Source organism: Borostomias antarcticus (assembly GCF_949987555.1).
Source record: "Borostomias antarcticus genome assembly, chromosome: 7".
Lineage (NCBI taxonomy): Eukaryota > Metazoa > Chordata > Actinopteri > Stomiiformes > Stomiidae > Borostomias > Borostomias antarcticus.
The window spans coordinates 13,308,033-13,328,218 of record NC_140240.1 but is presented as its reverse complement, the minus strand read 5'-3'; the positions used below and the strand labels follow the sequence as shown (position 1 = coordinate 13,328,218).

Genomic DNA, 20,186 nt, shown 5'->3' with positions numbered 1-20,186 from the left:
TGGGAGAGGGAGGAGAGACTCCCTGTGTTCGGCCTGTCCTTGACCAGTTAGCCCTCTCCTCGCTCAAGCCGACCGACCAGCCGAGCTCCCCTTCTATCCTGACTCCGCCTTCTCCTGGGGGACACTGTTGTTTAAGGAAGAGAGGGACAGACAGTGCAGCCAATGGAAAGAGACGTTGAGGATTCCGCCGGCCAGGACTGCTGGACTTATCAGCGCTTGGATCCTGTGCTCAGGACTGGAATCTGAATCACACACACGCAGCCCATGCCTGACACACACACACACACACACACACACACACACACACACACACACACACACACACACAGAACCCTCTCATTTTCAACATCTCACATCCAGCACACACACACACACACACACACGTGCATATATATGAAGACTTAACCATGTTCCACTGTTTTCAGTCTCTGGAAGTTAGTGTGCAGCGACCTAGTTGTTCTGGCTGCTCCACAGCGCTGTAGAGATACAGTTTGCACACTGTGCTGAAGCCATGCGATGGACATCTTGAAAGCATGGCGGAAGGTAAGCAGTTGAGTGGAGAGATGTGAGCCTGTCCTGCCTAAGGGCGGAGAAGATGACCTGCTCTCCAAGAATCAACGAGGAGGAAGGGCAAAAACAGAAAATGCATAGATTCATGCATACAGTGAACTTCATGCAGTGCAAAAAAATCCAAGCTATATATATAGATATTTATATATGTGTGTATATAAATATGTATATATATAAATATTATATATTCCTGTAATAATAACACACGTCAACTTTTAAGTTTTGTTGTGTGATCTGCCTTTGTGCACCATTTAACCCTGTCTCTGCCTCCTGACCCCCCCCCCCCCCCCCCCCAAACAAGTAAAGGAGAAAGTGGATGAAGCAAATGATTGGACACTCAGCACATCTAGAGCACCCCCATCACTCCCCTCTCCCTCCCTCACCCCCTCCTCCTCCTCCTCTCTTCCACCTCTCCTCAACCCCGCCCCGGCTTTCAACATGTCTGTCTTTATTTTACTGCTGGACTATTATTATTATTCTTGTACAGACTGTAAAATGTATTATTTTGTACAACTTTATTGAAAAAAAATAACTTGTAGAAGATCCCTGTGCCTTGATCACGACTGTACGTGTAAAATGAGCTAAGATGTAAGGTATGTTTCACTGGCTGTGCTGAGCCCTCTCCTAGCCCTCTCCGGTTGCCGGTGGGTGGGGGCGGGGCCAGAGGCCGGTGGGTGGGGGTGGGGCCAGAGGTCGCCGCCTGTTGCTTGGGATCTATTTTCCCACGTGTGTTTGTCCGTTGATTCATTTGTTTTGCTTTTCTCTCCTCTGGTTCATATAATACGATTTGAAAAAAAAGATAAAAGAAGAAGAAGAAAAAAAAGGCCGACACACCGCCCTAATGCTGTGTAGTTGAAGATATTGAACCTTAACACAATTTCATATATATAAAATATATTTCAAATTGTATATTTTATATATATATAATATATATACTGTACACATATAGGCCTAGCTATCTCCGTTGTGAGCTCTCGCCCCAGGTTTTCAGCGTTCTCAGAGGGGGAAGCAGAGTAGAACAGAAGGGGTATACTCATTTGACTTTCTTTCTCTCTTTTTTTTTTTATTTTTTAGCTGTAACTCTTTTTTTTTCAAGGAGGGAAAAATATCCAAATGCAAAACATTGCTTGTTTCTACATAAACCAAATTCTTTTGCTTAAAAAAAGGAAGAAAAATGTATGAAGTGTTTGGTTCATTCCTCCTCCTCTCTCCTGCAGACAGAGGATTAACACCATAGTTGTTTCCTGTGATGACTCCCAGCTCTGCCTGTGTGCTCACCTCCATGTACCCCCCTGAGCCACAGTGTGGCCCAGCCATGGAGCTATTACACCATGGACTCTAGTCATACCACTAGGGGTTAGATCACACATGCTGGACTCCCTGCACCTTAACGAACCAGACAGGGTTGAACTATCCCATCTAGTTTCACGGCACCCCTGTTTGGTGAGTGGGGCTCTTCCACCTCCCACATTCCATCGGAACCCCCAGTATCACCGAGTAGATGGTTACCAAGACAACCCTCTGAGACAAGTGCCCAACCAGCGGAACGCTGCCATGTCACCTGACTCAAAAGTTCAGGCACCGTTCCGTCACATCTTTCAATCATAAATAACCCGCAGAATATTTAGATATTTGTCATTTTGTTTTTCGGTAGAGAGCACACCAGGTTCTGCCTCTTACAATTGAAGGTTACATAGAGGCTGTAGCTTTTTTTTTTTTTTTTTTTTTTCAAGTGTTTGCTGGGAAACAAGACTTCAGTGAGCGGGAACATTTGTTTAGAGCCTTTACGCCGATGTCTCTCCCTCTGTTGTCCTGGCCAAACGCTGCAGCAATAAGGGAGTGTAATTTTAGCACCAAAAACCATCTGGGTTTTCTATTTTTGCATTGAGTGTTTTCAATGTTCGTTGCTTTTCCATGTGTCTAACACTTCCTGTACATTTTGTACAAAGACTCAAATTACAATTATAAAAGCCGAGTGTAACACTGTCTGAGTCCAAATACACAAACACACAGTGATGAGATGGTTTTGAGAACTGAATCCTTTATTGACTGAACATCATTCAAGCATTATAAGTTCACGATTCAAGACGGATCTTATAGACTTGTGAAGTTGATGCATTGCAACAAACACAATGAAGGGGAACATAAGGAAGTTTCAGCTTTTATAATCAGAACAATTAAGAAAATAAAAGCTTAATAGGTCATATTGTTACATTACAAATAAGTTAACAGAACATTTCTTTGTGTGACTAGAAACTGATTATAAGTAGGCCTAAAAGTTTACCTTAATCCATCATTGTAAACAGTTACTTCCATGGTCTGACCTATGGAACAGAATGGTACTTTTATCCTGTGGCCGTACTGGCAACAGGACTCTCAACTCACTTGCAAATATCTTTGGTACAGGTAGGCTACCCTATCTTTACTACACTGGGCATTCTTGCTGCGTTTTACAATTCTTCTCCAACCCAGAAGATGGAGCTGATCTGCAAGCAGAGGCGTGAGTATGCGATGGAAGGACAAGGGATTTTCCGTCTTGTCTCCGCCCCTCCGAAGTTCCATCCATTGGCGCGCTCCAGTTCAGCGCTCCCCTCCCCGGACCCCGGTAGACCGAAGCGGGCTGCCCAGGCGGTACGGGTGAAAACATGGCAGGCATGAGTGCGGCGGGTCCTAGGTCGGGTTCGGCCGCTGGGCAGGTTCAACAAGGACTGAAGGAAGCTTTGATTGAGACGCTGACAGCTATTCTGTCCCCCGTTCAAGAAGTGCGAGCTGCTGCAGAGGAACAAATTAAAGTGTTGGAAGTGACAGAGGGTAAGAGATGAGCTAACTTTAGCTTACTGATGCTGACAGCGGCTAACTAGCTTCACATGCACAGTGGCCCGTAAGGAAAGGCGTTGGTTTTGGGCGACATAAATCACTTCTTTCGTGCGTGATGATCATGTTGATTTTGGTGGCTACAATAAAGACTATGTTGCAGTCTAACTAGCTGTCGGTAGCCACCTCAACTGCAGGATGTAACGCTAGCTGGGAATAGGCTGGATGGCTAGCTAACTAATGCAAGTTCACATCGTCACCAAAGCTAGCTAGCAGGGAGCTAACTAGCAAGCAAGCTATTTAACGTTAGCCAGCCTGCGAGCTCCATCTAACGCCAGATAGCTTAGCTATAGCTAGCTAGTAGTAGCAACCATGTGGAGCCCACCACACTGAAACTGATCGCTTCATCCTCCTGGTTGTATGTCTAGCCGGGCTAACGTAATTATGTTAGCTCTCTAACTGAGCTGTTTCCATGTAGGTCACGTAACATCTGGAGGCATATACCTTACATAGTTACCCTGCAAACTGAACGATGGGCAGCTAAACTGGGCGCACATAAATCAATCAATGCCCAAAGAGAGGTCTGGTCGCTATGACAACCACTGAATTGGGAATGACACTTTTTCCCGCGAAGATTGTGCTTTCGAGTCTGTGCTCAGGCGGTTTTCCAGCTCTGTCTGTCCGGCAGTATCGCACGGTGACGGGGCACAGGATGCAAAGACCCGGTCAATTAATTGTTCATAAATTCACTAACGAGGGAATGACGCACCACAACCATACGATTCATCCAGAACTGCTGGCTTGTGGATGTATTCCCACACATCCCAATCTAAAACCAGCTTGCAAAGTACTTTATTATATATACAGCCTATATGGCACAGTGTGTACAGTCCCTGCTATTGTCCCCAACGCTTCTCAGGCGTTGCTAAACGGCTGATTGTGCACGCTGTCTGGATGTACTGCAGTGTGGCAGCAAGAATGACCCCCCAGCCTCTTTCTGACGGAGCTGATGTATGGGGCCGTCAGCACTAACATTGTCTCCCGGGCTGCGGTGATGTCACTCCCACTTTAATCCAGTAACAGAGAGTGATAGTACAGGGGGATAAGGTAGGCTGACTGTCTGTCTCTATCTCTCTCTCTCTCTCTCTCTCTCTCTCTCTCTCTCTCTCTCTCTCTCTCTCTCTATCTCTCTCTCTCTCCCCATCTCTCTCTCTCCCCCTCTCCCTCTCCCTCTCCCTCCCTACCTGCTGGCTTGACTCACTACGTGCAAAGGTTTTCAGTCTCTGATGCCAGACAATTGTACAGTTTCCATGGTTGCCAACCCTCACACATTTGGAGTGAGATTCACGCTGAAATATCAGCAATCAGTTCATAGAAATGCACTGTGGTTTGTGCTTGTACACAACACACATGCGCGTGAAGGCAAAATCTCAGCTGCCTGGTCTGTTATCAGACCCGGGTTTCCTACTGTCTGTAATGAAACGTACAGTGCTGAGAACACGCCTCCAGGGACACGCCCACCGGCTGCCTCTCCATCCTGGTTTCCCCCAAACACACATGTTCCTTCCTGCTCCAAGGAGAACACTGGTCTATTGTGCTGCTTTCATCATGTGATCCCCGTGGGCTGTCTTACCTGTCCACTGGCTGTGAGGTGAGGTGAGGTGATGTTTCTCTGGTTGGGGTTTTCAGGACCACCCCCCCCCCCCACACACACACACACACCTCCAACCAACCCTTCATGCCTGTTAGGTTCACAGTCATTTTTATATTCTGCAGCTGATCTTTAGGAACAGTTTTCCCGGTGATCAGAAATCCAGAAATGCAAATAGATTCAAGTGCAGTCTGGTAAAATGGGTTAGAAGTTGTTAGGATAATGGATGTTGATGATGTAGTTGAAGTTTCATGTCTGTAGCTTTTATTATGGTTGTCCTGGGAGTGCGTTGCATATAGTTTTAGGGGGGTTTCTGCATGTTATGTGTTGCTGTCTGTCCTGTTCATAGTACATCAGGGACCATGTTGGAAATAAGCGTTTCACTTTGAAATGTTATCCCTTGGATTTTACTGTCTGCTACATCCGTAAATAAAACAATCCCAATCAATCAGACCCTGCCCAACCCCCGACCCCCCCCCCCCCCCCCAACCCCCCACCCGCTGGCTGTGTGTGATGCTGACCATCTGGCTGCTGTACCCTAGAGTTCGGAGTCCACCTGGCCGAGCTGACCGTTGACCCTCAGGGAGCCCTCGCTATTCGCCAGGTGAGCACAAACAACATGGCGGCACTGTAACTGCTAACTGCTGGTCCCTCCGAAAACAGCTCATGCACAGCAGTCAATCAATCAATCAGATTTATTTATATAGCACATTTAAACATGACTCCTGTCAACCAAAGTGCTGTACATTTGAAAATACACAATAATAATAGACAACAGTCAGCATCACAGTTATACAAGCAGACACAGGACAACAAAAAAGGCACAAGTCAGGATGAATCGGGAAAAGCTAAAGAATAAAAGTGGGTTTTGAGCCTAGATTTAAATTAGTCAATGGAGGGGCAGATCTGATGGAGGTGGGGATGCTGCTTCACAGTTTAGGGGCTGTGACAGCAAAGGCGCGGACCCCCCTAGGCTTGAGATTAGACCATCAGGACCCCCTGATGGGCTGATCTGAGGGACCTGATGTTGGGATAGCAGGTCTGAGATGTAGGAGGGGGCCTTTCCATGTAGGGCTTTAAAAACAAACGAGAACCTTCAAATCTACTCTGTAGGGAACCGGAAGCCAGTGAAGCGAGGCAAGGACAGACGAGATATGGTCTCTCTTCCGGGTGCCTGTCAACAGTCTAGCAGCAGCACTTTGGACCAGCTGCAGGCGGGACAGGGTTGACTGACTGATCCCTATATAGAGAGAGTTGCAGTAGTCTAATCGAGAGCAAATAAAGGCGTGGATAACCCTCTGGAGATCTGGAGAGGAGAGAATGGCTTTGATCCTCGCAACGGTGGTTAGCTGAAAAAATCATGCATTCACCTGCCTGTCAAACTTAAATTGGGAGTCAAAGATTACACCTAGTTTTTTGACGTAGGGCTTGACAAGGGTGGACAGGTTGCCTAGGCTGTTGGTGATCGTAGTGTCTTTGGGGGGCCAAAGAAGATAATTTCACATTTATTTTTCGTTAGAAGTTTTGAGCCATCCAACACTTAATGTCTTCAAGGCAGGACATGAGACTGTCAAGGTTGAACTGGTCATTGGGTTTCAGGGGAAGACAGAGTTGAGTGTCGTCTGCTTAATGCTGTGTTCACACCGGGCGCAAATGTTTCCTGCGGCGCGGCGAGTTTACATAGAAAGTCAATACAACTCGCACGAACTGGGCGGCAGGCGGTGCGAATCGCAGAACTCGGCGGTGCGGCGGCCAGGATTCGCCGACATTCGCAAAAGTTCAATTTTTGGAACTTTCTGCAGCGGATTCGCGCGGCGACCCATTGATCCCGCGGTGAGATTGGGCAAACTGGGCGGCGCGAATTTTCTCGCTGCGCCCGGTGTGAACACAGCATAACAGTGAAAGGAAATGTACTTCTGAATGATTAAACCAAGGGGCAGCATGTACAGAGAGAACAGAATGGGGCCGAGGATGGACCCTTGTGGGACTCCGTAGGAGAGGGAGACAGAGGGGGAGGAGCAGTTGGCGATGTTGACGGAGAAGCTTCTATTGCTGAGGTAGGAGGAGAACCAGGTTAAAGCAGTGCCACTGACACCAACCCTGTGTTGGAGACAATCTGTCAGGATGTTGTGATCTATAGTGTCGAATGCTGCACTGAGGTCAAGCAGCATCAAGCCATTAGACACTTTGAGAAGGGCAGATTCTGTGCTATGGCCAGCCCTAAAGCCTGACTGAATGTATCCAAGATGTTGGTATGGAGCAGGTAGGGAGACAATTGGCAGAGAACCGCCTTTTCAAGGATCTTTGACAGAAATGGGAGCTTTACTTGGAGATCGGCCGGTAATTACTAAGCTGGGTGGGGTCTAGGTTTGTTATTTTCAGCAAGGGCTGGACCGCTGCGTGCTTAAAGCAGGTTGGGACTGTACCATTTGCCAGGGAGCTGTTAACGATGGAGAGGATACTGGGACCGGTAGTGTGAAAGACCTGTTTCAGAAGAGCAGTGGGGACAGTATCAAGGGGACAGGTAGCAGGTTTCATATAAGAAACTCTCTTTGTGAGAGCGGGTAGAGTGATGGGCTGAGAACAGGCCAGGTTGGATGAGCAGACCAGAGAGACAGCTAGGTTACGTGTGGTGAGTGAGACATTTCTTCTGATGTCCATAACTTAAGTGATAAAAAATTATAAGAATTCCTCACACTTTGTTGGGGACACATCCTGGTACTAGGGGGGGGGGGGTGATGAGAGAGTTGATGGTAGTAAATAGGGTCCTGGGGTTGTGAGAGTTGTTGATGAGGTCAGAGAAGTACGCGACTCGCCGCTTTAACTGCTACCCGAGTGCTGCTGATGTAACTAGTAAATATGTCACGTGTAGCCGAGGGTACGCAGTTTTGGTACACCCGCTCATTTGTCTACAAACACTTTTTTCCACGTCCTATCCACTTGAATCTTAGTTACCATCAACACTGATGTAAAAACTATGCAGCCATTGGAAACAAGCTATTAGCGTAGCCATGCTTTCAGTTGCTGTCGCTACACCACTGCTGGAACCGCTTCTCACCCTGGTCTGTCCCTGACTGGTTACAGCTGGCCTCGGTCATCCTGAAGCAGTATGTGGAGACGCACTGGTGTTCCCAGTCTGAGAAGTTCAGGCCTCCGGAGACCTCGGACAGGGTGAGTGTAACCCAGTTCAGAATCTGTTCAACCCACAGCACAAACACCAACCCCACCTTGCGTTTACGGGAGGCGGTTCGGGACCCGGGAACCAATCGGGCGAGGGGGTAAGCACAACTGGAAACGCTACTGATGAGCGATGCCGTGACACCCGTGACCTATGCACGGCACTTCGCCACGTCTTCCTCGCTTACCGACTTAATCCTCTTCATCCTCTGTGGGACAGTAGGCCACAGAGAGCTCCCTCTCTAATGGCGGTGTAGTGTAACGCATGAGTCATCATCTCAGTCTGCTGTAGTTTCGAGAGGCCATTCTTATCTCAACGCTACGGTCCTGCGTCTTAATCATCACCACACCTAAACCCCCCCACTACCCATAGGCCAAAGCGGCGATCAGGGACCTGCTGCCAGGGGGTCTGCGGGAGCCCATCAGCAAGGTCCGCTCCAGCGTGGCCTACGCGGTGTCGGCCATCGCGCACTGGGACTGGCCCGAGGCCTGGCCGCAGCTCTTCACCCTCCTCATGGACATGCTGGTCAGCGGGGACGTCAACGCCGTGCACGGCGCCATGAGGGTCCTGACGGGTACGCGGTGGCGTGGCTGCAGACGAAACGTGCACACACACACGTGCGCACACACACCCCAACACGTGCCCACACACGCATTCTCCACACACTCGCACGGCCCGCACACAAACGCTCACGCGCACTCGTACACAAAGACTCGCAGACACACACCCCATGAGAACTGTTCTGTGGCGGTTATACAATCTCGCTGAGGTTCCATGTTCTATTGTTTTCAGTTCTATAGCGTCCTATCGGGTTCTGTTTTATGGTTGCTGGTTTGAGTTCCTGCGGTTCATGTAATCGGCACCTGCCTCCACAGAGTTTACCCGCGAGGTGACCGACACACAGATGCCATTGGTTGCCCCGGTGATTTTACCCGAGATGTACAAGATCTTCACCATGGCCGAGGTACCTGTTCAGCTGGCGCTGGGGACTCGGTCCGCTGTGTCCAACTTCATCCGCTATATAATCTAGAATAGATGGTTGAGCGTTGCCGTGCGGACCCTAACCCGCTGTGTTGTGATGTTCCTCCCCTCGCCCGGCCCACTGCGTTTCCTAGGTCTACAGCATTCGCACGCGCTCCAGGTCCGTGGAGATCTTCACCACCTGCGCCAACCTCATCTGTGCCATCGAGGAGCTGGAGAAGGTGAGGGTAGCTGGCCGACGCGCTCACGTTAGGACCTCACCATACCATACGCATCACCGATGCACGCTAGGGCTGGGCAATATTGACAAAAACATACATTGCAGCGATGCAATTTTTTGCTATATATATTGCAGTATATTTTGTTTGTTTAAAATAAAAATAAGCAAACTTGTAAACAGACAGGCCTATGTCCTATATGAGGTTAGAACTAAACAGTGATCCTCGCGTCTGCTTACACCGGTGGCTACTCTGGCTGCTCATCCAACCTGGCCTGTTCTCAGTCCATCACTACCCGCTCTCACAAAGGGAGTTTCTTCTATGAAACCTGCTACCTGTCCCCAAGTATCTTGACTGCGTTCCAAAACGCCTACTAATAATGCGTCTCTTAGTTTTCAAAATAAGTCATCAAAATTAAAAAGTTGAGCAAAAAGTTTGTGGCATGACATATTTTGAGTTAACATTGCAGGAGAAAAAAGATAAAAACATTGCAGTCCCTTGAGATGCGACTATTGCGCATGTGCACATTGAGATGGCGATGCTTAAACGATATATAGTGCAGCCCTAATACACGGGTATACATTGCGATATGATACTATACATATCGTCAGCACTTTGAGAGTGTTTTCATAGTTAAACGTGCTTTGTAAATAAAATACTTCACATAATTTACTGAATTTAAAAACACAGCTGAAATTACAACTCGGTCTCCTGCTCCCTGGAGTTCACCATGAGGGCGGAGGGAATGGAAGGACTTTTTAAATCTATTTAAAACATGAGGAATATATCGATGATTGAATCCTATCCTTCATGTTTATTTATGTATCGATATGTACCGCTGAAAATTGATACGGCGTCGAGGAAATAAATACTGTGATGTTTTGTCGTATGGATTTTATTGCACAGCCCGAGTACAGGTCACTCTCACATCACTGACCAAGCCTGGACGGACAGTCGACTTGGGGAATGGTGACCCAATGGGAACGGCAATCTAACTAAACTCTCTCTGTGTGTGCGTGTCTGTCTGTGTCTGTCTGTCTGTCTGTCTGTCTGTGTGTGTGTCTGTGTGTGTGTGTGTGTGTCCAGGGTGCAGCCAAGGCCCTGATCTTCCCTGTGGTGCAGCAGTTCACCGAGGCGTTCATCCAGGCGCTGCAGATGCCGGACGGGCCCACCTCGGACAGCGGCCTCAAGATGGAGGTCCTCAAGGTGAGCCTCTCCGGCGTGCCGCGGAGCAAGGCACCCAACCCCACGCTGCTCGGGAGGCGCTGGACCGCGGCCAGCACTGGGCCACTCCTAGCCTATTGTCCTGCACCTGTCTCTGTTGGGTTGGGTGATACGGACAGCAGAATGACAAGATTCACATACAAAATATAGCTATGATATAGTTGCATTATATTCCAATGAATGAATGAATGAATGAATGAATGAATGAATGAATGAATGAATTCATTCATTCATTCATTCATTCATTCATTCATTCATTCATTCATTCATTCATTCATTCATTCATTCATTCATTCAATATGGACTTCAGTGTGTTTGTGTTTGTAGTGTTTGTAGCTAATTTTGTGTTTGTAAGTGCTAATTTTCAACACCAGTCCTGTGTTATATTGACCACTGTCCCTCCTCTCCTCTCCTGCAGGCAGTGACGGCGCTGGTGAAGAACTTCCCCAAGCCCATGGTCTCCTCCATGCAGCAGATCCTCCCCATCGTCTGGAACACCCTGACAGAGAGCGCCGCCTTATATCCTTCCAAGGAGAACGCACGATACCTCGAGCACCCAGTGGGGCGCAGAGGGCGCCTCAACAGCTAAAAACACGAGTCTGTTACCAGGTGCACGGTCTAGAAACGCTCTGTTCAAATAGCAAAGATACCAGCACTCACGGGAATATCCAGGTTTAGGATTATTTACACACAACGCTGAGGAAAGCCTTGTGGCTGAAACATCCGTTATCTGTCTCCCCGTGCTGTGAAAGTATTACATTATCTTAAAATTGGACTTCGAGCACCTTAGCAGATGCTATTGGAGGGAAGGGAGGGGTTGTAGCTCACCTCATCCACAGCTTATGTGTAGCACTAATGTGTAGGTTATTCTTGTCAGTAGACAATAATGCAACCCCATTACCCCTAAACGCTCACACACACACACACACACACACCAGCTACAGTGAGATGATAGAGCAGCCACGTCTGTTCTGTCCTTGTCTTTACACTTTAATACCACAAACCTTTTACCTTCCTATGAGGCGAAATGCGTTCATACAAAGACGCATAATTGTTAAACCCACCTGGCTGTCGGCGAGTAGGAGGAGCCGTGTTGCATCGTGACTGGGGACGTCTGTCACCTTTGGGGGGGGTGTCCTTCAAATCAAATCAAACTTTGTTTGTATAGCGCATTTCATACACAGAGGCAACACAATGCACTTTACAGAGAGCAATGGGAGGGTGGGCATAGGTCCCACCCCTACATATTCCAGAGGGAAGCAAAACAGTTTCCCCCAGGGATCAGAAAAGTGAGCTGTGAAAATTCTTCCCTGACCTCTCTCAACGAGACGATCGAGCAAGCTCCTGGAAAATGTTTGTCTATTGGCTAAGAACATATACAGAGCAGTAAACATGGGCTAGATACTTCATAAGAGAGACATGACTAACAGGAGAGTGCACAAATAGTTACAGAGAAGTTGCCTACATGGTCGGACATTATGTGTTGGCTATCCCTGTAGTCTCTAATATGATATTTGATATTCCCTTAACCAAGTGTGCACCTATGTCAGGACAGAGGTCAACTACACAGAGGAAGTGGACGACCCTGTTGACTCGGACGGTATGTACAACGTTTTGCACACATACAGTATATATTATTCCTTACGTCTCTTACATGTACAGCAAGATGGGAAGTGATCTGGGATATATACCCCCCCCCCCCCGGTGAATGGCCCTCTCTGGCAGTTTCTCTAGGACTTTGTATTGTCTATTGTCTATGACTTTGATTCTCTCTTGTCGGTCTGTCCAAATGTTAAATGTACTGCACTTATATACTGTAGCGCTTTTTCCACCTTAGTGGCACTCAAAGCGCTTTACAATGGCCTCTCATTCACCCATTCACATTCACACTCACACTCACACCAATGGCGGTAGCTGCCATGCAAGGTGCTAGCCTGCTCATTGGGAGCATTTTGGGGTTCAGTGTCTTGCTCAAGGACACTTCGACATGTGGACAGTCGGGATTCGAACCACTGACCCTTCGATCATTGAACGACCTGCTCTACCAACTGAGCTACAGCCGCCCATGAATGTAGCCTTTGTCTTTGTGTATTGTCGGTGTGTTCCAGGTGAGGTTCTGGGCTTTGAGAACCTGGTGTTCAGCATTTTTGAGTTCGTCCACACGCTGCTGGAGAACAGCAAGTTCAAGAGCACGGTGAAGAAGGCCCTGCCGGAACTCATCTACTACGTCATACTCTACATGCAGATCACAGAGGATCAGGTACAAACAGCCGTGTGTGTGTGTGTGTGTGTGTGTGTGTGTGTGTGTGTGTGTGTGTGTGTGTGTGTGTGTGTGTGTGTGTGTGTGTGTGTGTGTGTGTGTGTGTGTGTGTGTGTGTGTGTGTGTGTGTGTGTGTGTGTGTGTGTGTGTGTGTGTGTGTGTGTGTGTGTGTGTGTGTGTGTGTGTGTGTGTGTGTGTGTGTGTGTGTGTGTGAGCGAGCTCATCTACGTCATACTCTACATGCAGATCACAGAGGACCAGGTACAGACAGCCATGTGTGTGCGTGGTGAAAAAGAGTGCGTGGTGAAAAAGAGTGTGTGTGTGAGAAACCAGATGAGGTTACGCTTGTGTGCCTCATCATCAGCAGTGGTGTCTTGTGTAGATCAAGGTGTGGACGGCCAACCCCCAGCAGTTTGTGGAGGATGAGGATGACGACACCTTCTCCTACTCTGTCAGGATCTCCGCCCAGGACCTGCTGCTGGTGAGCCCTGACCCCTGACCTTTAGCCCCTAACCCTTAACCCCTGATCTCTTGTCTGTCAGGATCTCTGCTCAGAACCCTCTACCGGCGAGTTGCTCAGATGTGTGGAAAGATATACAGCTACACTTTGTAGACAAACGGAGATGGGAGTGGTTTGTGGAGGTGAAAAGACCGTGTCCTTACCTGTGTGTCCGTGTAACGCGTAATCGATCAATCTCATTGGTTCGTCAGGCCGTCGCTACGGAGTTCCAGAACGAGAGTGCGGCGGCGTTGGCAGCGGCCGCCACCAGACACCTGCAGGAAGCAGAGCAGGCCAAAAACAGCGGCAACGAGCACTGGTGAGGAGGACACACCACGTGCACACACACGCACATGCACACACACAGACCGCATCATCCAGGAATGACCGCTAGCGCCCCTCACCGGTGTGCCGGTCCCCCCTTGCAGGTGGAAGGTTCACGAGGCCTGCATGCTGGCGCTGGGCTCGGTCAAGACCATCATCACGGAGAACGTGAAGAACGGCCGCATCCAGTTCGACATGCACGGCTTCCTGGCTAACGTCATCCTGGCCGACCTCAACCTGCCAGGTTAGACAGACCCCGACCCTACCCTCAACCTAATCTCAACCTCCTAGGTTAGTCAGATCCTAGCCTAACCTCAACCTCCCAGGTTACAGTAGTCAGACCTCAACCCTAACCTTAACCTTCTAGGTTAATCAGACCTCTACCCTAACCTCAACCTCCCAGGTTAGTCAGATCCTAGCCTAACCTCAACCTCCCAGGTTAGTCAGACCTCAACCCTAACCTCAACCTTCTAGGTTAGTCAGACCTCTACCCTAACCTCAACCTCCCAGGTTAGTAAGATCCTAGCCTAACCTCAACCTCCCAAATTAGTCTGATCCCGACTCTAACCTCAACCTGCCAGATTAGTCAGACCCCGACCCTAACCTCAACCTCCCTGGTTAGTCAGACCATAGCCTCAACCTATGAGGGAATACCTTTCTGGTATGGGCACCACTATGGCTCACACGTAGGCTACGGAATGTCTCAAGGCAATGACGCTCTCCCTCTCTCTCCCTCCCTGGTCTGCCTTCTCTTCCTTCCCTCCTATTCTGCCTTTCTTCCCTCCCTCCCTCCCTCCCTCCCTCCCTCCCTCCCTCCCTCCCTCCCTCCCTCCCTCCCTCCCTCCCTCCCTCCCTCCCTCCAGCCGCCTCCCCCTTCCTGCTGGGCCGGGCGTTGTGGGCAGCAAGTCGCTTCACGGCCGCCATGTCTCCCGAGCTGATCCAGCAGTTCCTCCAGGCCACCGTCAGCGGGCTGCACGCCAGCCAGCCTCCCTCGGTCCGCATCTCCGCCGTCAGGGCCATCTGGGGGTGAGGCTCCTCCCTCCGCCTGTCTGTAGCGCTCTGCTGTACTCTACTGAACACCACGCTCTGCTGTACTCTACTGAACACCACGCTCTACTGTACTCTACTGAGCACCAAGCTCTTCTGTACTTTACTGAACGCCAAGCTCTACTGTGCTCTACTGAACACCAAGCTCTTCTGTACTCTACTGAGCACCAAGCTCTACTGTACTGTACTCTACTCATAACATTCTGAGGGGAGAGCAGGTAGCAGGACTGACTCTGTGTGTGTTTGTGTGTGTTTGTGTGTGTTTGTGTGTGTGTGTGTGTGTGTGTGTGTGTGTGTGTGTGTGTGCGTGCGTGTGTCCGTGCGTGCGGTCGGTTCAGGTACTGTGACCAGCTGAAGCTGTCGGAGAGCACCCACGTGCTGCAGCCCTTCCTGCCCAGCGTTCTGGAGGGCCTGGTCCAGCTGGCCGCCCAGTTCAGCTCCGAGGTTCTGACCCTGGTCATGGAGACGCTGTGCATCGTCTGCACCGTGGACCCGGCCTTCACCACCAGCGCCGAGAACAAGATCTGCCCGCTAACAATCGCCATCCTCCTCAAGTACAGCAACGGTAAACCTGGCACATTCCTCCTCCTCCTCCTCCTCTGTGTCCATGTCCTAACCCTGTCTCTAACCCTGTCCCCGTCCCCGCCCCCGCCCCTCCCCCAGACCCGGTGGTGGCGTCCCTGGCCCAGGAGATCTTCAAGGAGCTGGCCCAGATCGAGGGGTGCCAGGGCCCCATGCAGATGCGCCTCATCCCCACCCTGGTCAGCATCATGCAGGCCCCTCCGGACAAGATCCCGTCCGGCCTCTGCGCTGTGAGTCTCCCCCCAAGTTGTCAGTCTCCGTCTCCCGTTCTCGTCTGTCCGTTTGAACGTCTTCCTGTCTGTTTCTGTGCTGTAAGTCGCCCCGGAAACGACGGCCACCTGTCGTACCCACTGTTCCGACAGTACGCCCTTATGCTGTCCTAAATCACTTGCTGTCTGTCACATGTCTGTCTGTCTGATATTTGCACATCGTCCATTTATTCCACTTCCTTACTCTGTCGATGCCTGCCTGTCTGACAATCTGTCTGCCGGTCGGTCGGTCTGTCTGCCTGTCTGTCTGACTGACTGACTGACTGACTGACTGTCTTGTCTGTCTGTCTGCCTGTCTGTTTGCCTGTCTTTCTGACTGCCTGCCTGTGTCTGTCTGTCGGTCTGACTGCCCTGTGCTGTTCCACAGACTGCCATCGACATCCTGACCACGGTGGTCCGCCACACCAAGCCCCCTCTGTCCGACATGCTGGTGTGCCAGGCGTTCCCTGTGGTGGCCCAGTGCACCCTGCGCACCGACGACAACACCACCATGCAGGTAGGCCTCCACCCAACCCCCACACAACCTCCACGCAACCTCCACGCAACCTCCCTCCAACCTCCACTCAACCCTTTACACAACCTCCCTCCAACCTCCACACAACCTCCATCCAACCTCCACTCAACCTCCACACAATCTCCCTCCAACCTCCACACAACCTCCCTCCAACCTCCACACATCCTCCGTGCAACCTCCACGCAACCTCCATCCAACCTCCACGCAACCTCCATCCAACCACCACACTACCTCCATTCCATACTTTTGCGGCTGTCTTGGCCAGGGCTCCTTCGTAAAAGAGTAGTAGTAGTAGGACTTCCTCGCTAAAATAAAGGTTAAATAAAAAACAAATGGTAAATGGTAATAGTAATTTGGCAAAAAACAAAATAAAACAATCCTTCCAACATTCCATCAAAGCATCACTCAGCGTCCACACAACCGACACTTAACCTCCCTCTAAATCGATCATAATCCCACCCAAATCTACCCAAATCCCTCCAAGCTCCATATAATCCCTCTCCAATATCAACTAAATTTCTACCCAACCGTCCATCAGTCAAATCAACACCATTCGGCTGATTGTAAGGTCTTGTATTTAAGTGTGTGTGTGTGTGTGTGTGTGTGTGTGTGTGTGTGTGTGTGTGTGTGTGTGTGTGTGTGTGTGTGTCCTCCGTCCGTCCGTCCGTCTCGCTCGGCCCAGAACGGCGGGGAGTGTCTGCGAGCCTACGTGTCGGTGGCGCTGGAGCAGGTGGGCCAGTGGCGCGACCCCGAGGGTCACAGCGGGCTGTGGTACGTCATGCAGGTGGTCAGCCAGCTGCTGGACCCGCGCACCTCCGAGTTCACGGCCGCCTTCGTGGGCCGCCTGGTGTCCACGCTCATCGCCCGGGCCGGCACCGAGCTGGGCGAGCAGCTGGACCAGATCCTCAGGGCCATCCTCAGCAAGATGCAGCAGGCAGAGACCCTCAGCGTCATGCAGGTAACGTGACGACAGAGGTCCACTTCCTGCTCCGGGTCCCTCCTCCCCCCTCCTTCTACACTTCCCTCTGTCTAAACAGCCATCGCTAGATCTCTCTCCCTCTGTTCTTCTATTGGAGTATATTACATGTGACAAATAAAGACACCTTGAATCTATTCTCTTTCTCTCTCTCTCTCTGTCTGGCTGTGTCTCTGACAAGTGCTGTAAAAAAGATTTAGCTAGCTTTGACTCCTTGAATATGCAATAAAATCGGTTTCTCCTCCCTCCCCTTCTCCCTCTATTCTCTCTCTCTCTCCCTCTATTCTCTCTCTCTCTCTCTCTCTCTCCCTCTATTCTCTCTGTCTGTCTGTGGATCTCTGACATGTTTTAAGTTCTATAAAAAGAAGATTTGGCTAACTTCGTGACTCCTTGAGTAATAAAATAAAATTGGGTTCTCCCCCCCCCCCCAGTCTCTGATCATGGTGTTTGCCCACCTGGTTCACTCCCAACTGGAGCCCCTGCTGGAGTTCCTGTGCAGTCTGCCGGGCCCCACGGGGAAGCCGGCCCTGGAGTTCGTCATGGCGGAGTGGATGAGTCGACAGCACCTCTTCTACGGCCAGTACGAGGGGAAAGTCAGGTGAGGTCCCTGTCTAGTGCACCAAAAGACCTGGAGCCAAATTACATTTATTATATGTGAATGTATATAAATATACATGTTTTTTTTTCCTGCAGCAAACTTGACATGCGCTTGATTATACTCTCTAACCCGTCTCTCCTCCCTGCCCCTCCTCTCTCCCTGCCCCTCCTGCTATGTGCCCCTCCTGCAGCACGGTGGCGCTGTGCAAGCTGCTGCAGCACGGCCTGAACACCAACGACAAGCGTCTCCAGGACATCGTGGTGAAGGGGGAAGAGATCTTCGGGCCTGAGGAGGGCATCCGCACACGCTCCAAATCCGCCAAAAGTAAGAAAGAACCGTCAATCAAACATCAACCGTAGGATCACCAACCTTAAGCTTCTGATGGGAGACAGGCGTCTGTTGACTATCATATGTATACATTTTAGAGATCACCTATAGACACACCAACTGTCATTAAACTATCACCTGCAACTTTTAATGTAAGGTTATAGTGGATAGTTATTAGCTGAATGTTTGGCGAACATCTATAGACAGTCTCTAAAAAGAGATGCTCAAAATAAAATGTTACCACACCGATGACTAAATGTGAGTTGTCCCCTGCAGATCCTGAGAGGTGGACCAACATTCCCTTGCTAGTGAAGGTGTTCAAGCTGATCGTGAACGAGCTGTCGTCGGTGGTGGAGGCCAACGCAACCAGAAACGCTGCTGCCGACTGGAGTCACGGTACCCTCACCCTTCTCACCTTAGTGAACTGACCCACCTGGATACACAAAGGTTGTGCAGGAGGAAGTAATCAAGCCTTTGGCCTGTAGTTAGTTAGTTAGCTAGTTAGTTAGCTTATTAGTTAGCTAGTTAGTTAGTAGTTAGTTAGTTAGTTAGCTAATTAGTTAGCTAGTTAGTTAGCTAATTTGTTAGTTAGTTATCTAGTTATTTTGCTAGCTAGTCTCTGTTTTTGTTCTGGTCTTTCTGTTTGTCTGACTTGTCTCTTTCTGTCATTATGTAAAGCTTCCTTGGGTCACTTCAAAGGCGCAACATAAATCGAATCCATTATTATTATTATAATTATTGTTGTTCTTACTACTACTGTGTGTTGTGTGTGTGTGTGAAGATTCCAGTGGTATGTGGGAGGAGCAGGATCAGGAGGAGGAGGATGAGGATGATGAGGAAGATGAGGGGCTGGCTGGACAGCTGCTGTCTGATCTCATCGCGTCCAACAAATACGGTTAGACGTCCTCTCACGTTTCTGTGTCTATTTAGTTTTGTTTGTACAGTATCTTGTCTGTGCCACTCGAGACCTGTGTTTCAGTGGGACTCCCTGTTTAAATCGGCTGAACATTTCTGATTCCGAGCACTAAATGGTAATAATTCACAGATGTACAATAAACGTTCTCCTTAGATGACGACTACTATGAGGACGACGACGAGGAGGACCCCGATGCGTTGAAGGACCCCATCTATCAAATAGACCTCCAGGTAATCCCTCGCTAATCTCTGGTCTCATCTCTGGTTCTGTCCCGATCAGGGTCACCTGCCAGGGAACAGCTGCTGTTTATTTTATTGTTGTTATTGTTGTTTTTCCAGGCCTACCTGACCGACTTCCTGACCCAGTTTGCCCAGCAGCCCTGCTACAGCATGTTCTCCGGTCACCTCAACGACTCTGAGAGGAGGGTCCTGCAGTCCATCGGCATCTAGCCACGCACCGCGCTCTGCTGAGCTACCCCCCGATCTCCGACTCAACGATGAATTCCCAAACCTTGAGATTCGGACTGGCTTTCTGGTTGAGCAGGTGGCAGAGGACTACGGGAGAAGAGAAGAGACATGCACTTATCCACACCACCCCCCTTCTCCTGCATCTGTCTATCTGAAACATGGGAGGAGAAGCACTGGAGAGGTGCGAGGGAGGAGATGGGAGAGGAGGCGGGAGAGGAGATGGGAGACGGGAGGTGAGGCACGACCACACTCGTCTCCGTAGAGGCCCGGGGGGCACGGTTGTGTGTCTGCTCGTGCCTCGAACCTGACGGACTTGTAGGGAGACTGGGATTGAACGGAGGGGTTGAAGATTCGCAATGGGACAGGCAAACCATACGATGAACTGACAATTTTCTGTGTCCCATTTGTAGCTCAACCCATTATTTTTGTGCTTCTTCTGTTAAAAAAAAAAAAAAGAAAAAAAAAGAAAAGAGACACAACTTCCACCAAGAGGCAAGAAGTGACTTCATGTTGATGGACAGACAAAGAAACTACTCTTTGAGGTGGAGAGACACACATTGGCGGCCTTATTTTCAGAAAACGCTGACTTTTCTGTGTGGAAGGAAAGCTTGGTGACTCCGGGTGTTGCTTGGGTCTAGGTGGGTATGAGGGGGGAAACAGTTGTCATGGTGACTCACAACCTTGTCATTTCCTTGTACCCACTGGAGTTTGGGATCGAATTTCTAAATAAAAGTCCCAGTAGGACACCATTTTCAGTTTCTATCGTTTTTA

At 49.6% G+C, this 20,186-nt stretch overlaps 1 protein-coding gene across 1 annotated transcript; it reads left to right on the top strand.

Annotated features, from left to right (window-relative positions):
- The first annotated feature begins 3,184 nt into the window (after window positions 1-3,184).
- ipo9 (importin 9) lies at window positions 3,185-20,153 on the top strand. Its single transcript, XM_084440668.1, has 24 exons — window positions 3,185-3,381; window positions 5,578-5,639; window positions 8,120-8,206; window positions 8,586-8,787; window positions 9,089-9,177; window positions 9,329-9,415; window positions 10,499-10,618; window positions 11,055-11,155; window positions 12,178-12,236; window positions 12,745-12,896; window positions 13,279-13,377; window positions 13,608-13,714; window positions 13,824-13,963; window positions 14,583-14,745; window positions 15,105-15,331; window positions 15,430-15,578; window positions 15,985-16,113; window positions 16,814-17,089; window positions 17,539-17,705; window positions 17,896-18,029; window positions 18,309-18,428; window positions 18,814-18,927; window positions 19,102-19,178; window positions 19,287-20,153. Exons 1-24 carry the CDS (start codon window positions 3,216-3,218, stop codon window positions 19,395-19,397), a joined length of 3,138 nt encoding a protein of 1,045 aa, XP_084296794.1. The 5' UTR covers window positions 3,185-3,215; the 3' UTR covers window positions 19,398-20,153.
- Window positions 20,154-20,186: the final 33 nt, after the last annotated feature.

Bases quoted from the DNA above. Each gene is read 5' to 3' on its own strand.
- ipo9 (XM_084440668.1), top strand. From the start codon at position 3,216: ATGGCAGGCATGAGTGCGGCGGGTCCTAGGTCGGGTTCGGCCGCTGGG. The intron at 8,788-9,088 runs GTACGCGGTGGC...CTGCCTCCACAG, and splicing joins CGCCATGAGGGTCCTGACGG to AGTTTACCCGCGAGGTGACC. The intron at 17,090-17,538 runs GTAACGTGACGA...CCCCCCCCCCAG, and splicing joins AGACCCTCAGCGTCATGCAG to TCTCTGATCATGGTGTTTGC.